The following is a 5331-nucleotide window of genomic DNA, read 5'->3' on the forward strand; positions in this document are numbered from 1 at the left end:
AATTTCTTACCCAGTTCAGCTTTATGGTCTGAAAGTCAGAAACTTATATTTATCCAAAAGTCCTTTCTATAAATCCTCTTGAAGAGGAAGCATTTTTGCAAAGGCATCAGAATAAAACCATAACTAAAGAAAATGACAAAAGAATTATAAGAAGGTACGTTTAAAATCTGATTACAATGCAATTGACAAAGAAACTTGATTACTGTCGTGACATATAACACTTTAAGATGATAACTAGAATTATGACTGATAACATTTTATCAGGACATATCACATTTTTAGGAATCCCGTATAATTTCTAGAATATCTATATTAGTAACATTTAGCATACAATACAACCTAAAAAGATTTATTACTCATTTGACAACACCTCCTATCTAATTTAACATACCAAATGAACCTAATTAGTTTAATATCTCTCTTTGGGATGTTTCAGGGGCCCTTTGAAGCATCCCAAAGTTAGCTAGAGGTCAAAGAAACTTCATTACAATTTGATTTGGGAAGTTTTGTCAAAAAAATATCAAAAAGGTTTAGAACACTCAGTCAGATAGGATCAGGGGGACCCCTTCCAGGGCCTGAGAGTGGACTCTTGTCTAACACTCAGAAGTGCATTGTCCGAGGAGATACATTTGCTGACAAAGCAGGAGGCTTTATTGGGAAGGGATGCCCGGGTGGAGAGCAGCAGGGTAAGGGGATCCAGGAGAACTGCTCTGCCACAGGGCTCGCAGTCTTGGGTTTTATGTAATGAGGTTTGTTTCCAGGTTGTCTCTGGCCAATCACTCTGCCTCAGGGTCCATCCTCGTGGCGCACGCATCATTCGGCCAAGATGGATTCCAACGAGAAAGATTCTGGGGGTTGGTAGGACATATGGACTGGTGTCTCCTCTCTCCTTTTGACCTTTCCCGAATTCTTCCTGTTGCTGGTAGCTCGTTAGTTCTGCGTTCCTTATCAGGACCTCCTGTTGTACGATAACTCATGCAAGTGGCTACTATCCTGCCTGGCCAAGGCGGGCAGTTTCAGTCAGTGGTTCCCCTAACAAAATGACCATCTCTCTCCTTATGATAGTGTCTAGAATCTTAGCATCACACTTTATTCCATCACGTAGAGTCAAATTTCCATCTGGTATCATTTTCCTTCTGCCTGAATAATTTTTTTTTAATATAGAACAAGTTTGCTGCTCAGGAATTTTCTTAGCATTTTGTTGTTGTTATTATTTTTAAAGTTTTTACCTTATTTGAAAATAATAGACTTCCTTTTTGACAGCAGTTTTAGAACTGAATGAAACATACAGAGGTTTCCCATATACTCTCAGGAGCTCCACCGCCATCCTGATGCCCCTTGCTGGTTTTCTGTCCTGGAAATGAGGATGTCCTGTGCTGTTTGAACATTGACCCCAGTCTCTTCGACTCAGAAGAATTGCTGGTCTGTTTGGGTGCTTCCTCTCTGTGCTTTAGCCTGGAAATCTGTCTCCTGTAGAGGCTGGAGACTTCATAAGTTTCACCTCACTTGTTTTCATCTCTCCTCAATCATGGTCCTGCACTGCTTGTGTCCAGTGTCTGAAACAGTGGTGTGACACATTTTGTCTGGTTCCTTAGCTGTATACTGTAAGAGGGCGGTTCCCGTAGCAGTTCTTTTTTTTTTTTTTTTTTTTTTTTTATGAATCGTGGGGTCCAAGCTCTTGTCCTTGAGTGTCCGCTCCCCTCTTCCTACGAGCCCAGTGCCTTGACTGGGGGTTAGAATGGGAGGCAATGAGCCTCCCACTCCATTGGCTGGAATCATTCCGTATCAACCTCTAGAGACCACTAAATAGTTAGTTGGAGCAATGGCTCCAAGGCCTTGGAATGTACTTCAACTCACTAAACACTTGTTGAGCAGCTTTTATGTCAAGACACTTAGGCCAGAAGTGATTAAGACAAGGTCCTTGCTCTTCAAAATCCTTCAACCAAATATGGAGATTGGAAATATGCAAATGTATACAATGCAAAAATTAAGCAAGACTCAGATGGAGCAATTAAGTCAGAACCCTGTGGTGAGTCAGAGGAAAGATTGTATTTCTTTGGGAAATCAGCTGTGTTTTCCAGAAGGAGGTAGAATTGGAGATGGCCCCTGAGAGGTGGGTTAAAGTTTGGAGACAAAGCTAGGGGAGAGATTATATGCCAGACATGACGTCAGCCAGAACAGAGGCAAGGATGAGAGGAAAACCAATGGAACGGTTGAGGAAGAGCCAGGCTTCCCACTTCTCTGAGGTGTAAAGTGTTCAGAAGGACCTGGGAAAAACCCTGAGTGATGCATTGAAGTTTCAGAGGTAGATTTTTTTTTTAACATCTTTATTGGAGTATAATTGCTTTACAGTGTTGCGTTAGTTTGTGCTGTATAACAAAGTGAATCAGCTATATGTATACATATATCCCCATATCTCCTCCCTCTTGCGTCTCCCTCCCACCCTCCTTATCCGACCCCTCTAGGTGGCCACAAAGCACCAAGCTGATCTCCCTGTGCTATGCGGCTGCTTCCCACTAGCTATCTATTTTACATTTGGTATCGTATATATGTCCATGCCACTCTCTCACTTCGTCCCAGCTTACCCTTCCCCCTCCCCGTGTCCTCAAGTCCGTTCTCTATGTCTGCGTCTTTATTCCTGTCCTGCCCCTAGGTTCATCAGAACCATTTTTTTTTTTAGATTCCATATATATGTGTTAGCATACGGTATTTGTTTTTCTCTTTCTGACTTACTTCACTCTGTATGACAGACTCTAGGTCCATCCACCTCACTACAAATAACTCAATTTCATTTCTTTTTATGGCTGAGTAATATTCCATTGTATATATGTGCCACATCTTCTTTATCCATTCATCTGTCAATGGACACTTAGGTTGCTTCCATGTCCTGGCTATTGTAAGTAGTGCTGCAATGAACATTGTGGTACATGTCTCTTTTTGAATTATGGTTTTCTCAGGGTATATGCCCAGTAGTGGGATTGCTGGGTCATATGGTAGTTCTATTTTTAGTTTTTTAAGGAACCTCCATACTGTTCTCCATAGTGGCTGTATCAATTTACATTCCCACCAACAGTGCAAGAGGGTTCCCTTTTCTCCACACCCTCTTATCTTTGATAAAGGAGGCAAGAATATATAATGGAGAAAAGACAGCCTCTTCAATAAGTGGTGCTGGGAAAACTGGACAGCTACATGTAAAAGAATGAAATTAGAACACTCCCTAACACCATACACAAAAATAAACTCAAAATGGATTAAAGACCTAAATGTAAGGCCAGACACTATAAAACTCTTAGAGGAAAACATAGGCAGAACACTCTATGACACAAATCACAGCAAGATCCTTTTTGACCCACCCCCTAAAGAAATGGAAATAAAAACAAACAAACAAACAAAAACAAATGGCACCTAATGCAACTTAAAAGCTTTTGCACAGCAAAGGAAGTCATAAGCAAGATGAAAAGACAACCCTCAGAATGGGAGAAAATATTTGCAAATGAAGCAACTGCCAAAGGATTAATCTACAAAATATACAAGCAGCTCATGCAACTCAATATCAAGAAAACAAACAAGCCAATCCAAAAATGGGCAGAAGACCTAGATAGACATTTCTCCAAAGAAGATATACAGATTGCCAACAAACACATGAAAGGATGCTCAACATCACTAATCATTAGAGAAATGCAAATCAAAAGCACAATGAGATATCACCTCACACCAGTCAGAATGGCCATCAGCAAAAAATTAGACATAGATTTGAAGGGGAGAGGCTATAGCATATAGATGAACTGGAAAGCTCAAAATGGGTGACGAGAAAGTGAAGAAAATATTTCAGGAAGAACAAGGAGTCCTGTGTCACTGGGGTGCAAAATTTGCAAAAGAGGAATAAAATCTGATAACCCTTGGAACACTAGTTTAGATCCCCTTGTGGATTGCTCTAGAGATTATACTTTATTTGAATTAAAGGTGAGTCACCAGCACTTTCTAAGTCGCCTGTTTGGTAACAACTAACACAATAACCAGAACTAAAAGAAAAAAAAAATCAGACTTCTAATTTTTTTGTAAAAAATGTTTAATTTGATTTGGCTTCTATAGACTTCGAGGGAGCATTTTCACACTTGGCAATATTCTCATCGTGCTTCTGGATTTTTCATTTTCTCCTTAGGCAGCATTTTCGACCACTCTGGGAACAACGGCCTGAGGGTGTCTCCCATGGAAGGCAGCCAAACAGAGCACACCGGCCACCCCTTATTTTGCAATAATAGTTTTGTAATATATTTATGATTCCTCCACTGCCTGCAATGAAGAAACGGAAAGCACGGGAAGGTTTTAGGAAGTGCAAGACCTAGGCTTTTGGAATTCCTCAAATAACTGATCTGTGGCCTTTCTTTTATTTCTTTTTCCTTTTTCTATACCATCAGGAGTAAAGTAGAAGGTGGGACTAAGCAACTAACAATGTGTCCACGGGTTCAGCTCAGCCATAAACCGCCGAGGTGCTGAGAAAGTGGCATGACCACGGGCAACCCCCTCGTGAACTGACACCTGGGAGGCGGGGGCCACGGTGGTCCCCCGGGACTCTCTAGAGGCCAAAAGACTCTACCACCAACCACTAAGCTAATAAAAGAGAAGTCTGTGCTTCTGTTCTCAGATTGTCAATTTTTCCTCTTGGTATTAAAATTTTACATCAATTTCTTCCTGTCTCATTAGCAGGTATAACAGCCTTACATAGAAGGGGTGGCTTTTGTGATCTGGTTTTTCTCTTAAGAGTAAATCAGAAGAGATCGAGACACTTACTTTAAGGTTCTTAATTGTCTTTGTCAGAAAGAAAAAAATTGGTTATGTCTAGTTCCCAGACAATAAATCTATTTGGTCTAAAATCCCCAGAAGAATGGGGGGTGCTGACTCTGAATTATATATTCTCAATCCTTTCAGCCCCCTCATTTCCCAGCCCCTCTTACCTGGAAGAGGCAGCAAGAACAAGAAGACCAATGCAAAGAGAAGGTAGTAGACCCTCATGGCTGGCCGGCTTCGCAGCTGCGACTGGGCAGGAGGGAGCACCGGTTCGCTTTATAAAGGCTCCAGGTCCACAGCCACAGGGAGAAGCATTCAAAAGCTGCAATTCCTGTAATATTACAGCTATGACAATATGACGTATTTCCTGATGCTTCATGCCAACGTATCTTACAAAGCAGACCACGCCCATTCCTCCCAGGAGCTAATTACAAACCTAAGGGGGACACAGAGCTTGATGTGGGCACAGGGCTGTCCTGATGCCTGTAAGCTCTGGGTGCTTGTGTAGGTCTGGCTCAGATCTGGCTGTCAGCACAGGTGGGA

General features: G+C 41.6%; 1 protein-coding gene across 1 annotated transcript; it reads right to left on the reverse strand.

Annotated features, from left to right (window-relative positions):
* Positions 1-4147: 4147 nt before the first annotated feature.
* Positions 4148-5013, reverse strand: LOC137756030 (beta-defensin 103A-like). The gene is made up of 2 exons (XM_068532222.1): positions 4956-5013; positions 4148-4293 (listed from the first exon to the last, which is right to left on the reverse strand). The coding sequence occupies exons 1-2, from the start codon at positions 5011-5013 to the stop codon at positions 4148-4150; spliced, it is 204 nt and encodes a 67-aa protein (XP_068388323.1).
* Between the last annotated feature and the right edge of the window lie 318 nt (positions 5014-5331).

The sequence above is a fragment of the Eschrichtius robustus genome, chromosome 21 (assembly GCF_028021215.1).
Source record: "Eschrichtius robustus isolate mEscRob2 chromosome 21, mEscRob2.pri, whole genome shotgun sequence".
In the NCBI taxonomy this organism is placed as follows: domain Eukaryota; kingdom Metazoa; phylum Chordata; class Mammalia; order Artiodactyla; family Eschrichtiidae; genus Eschrichtius; species Eschrichtius robustus.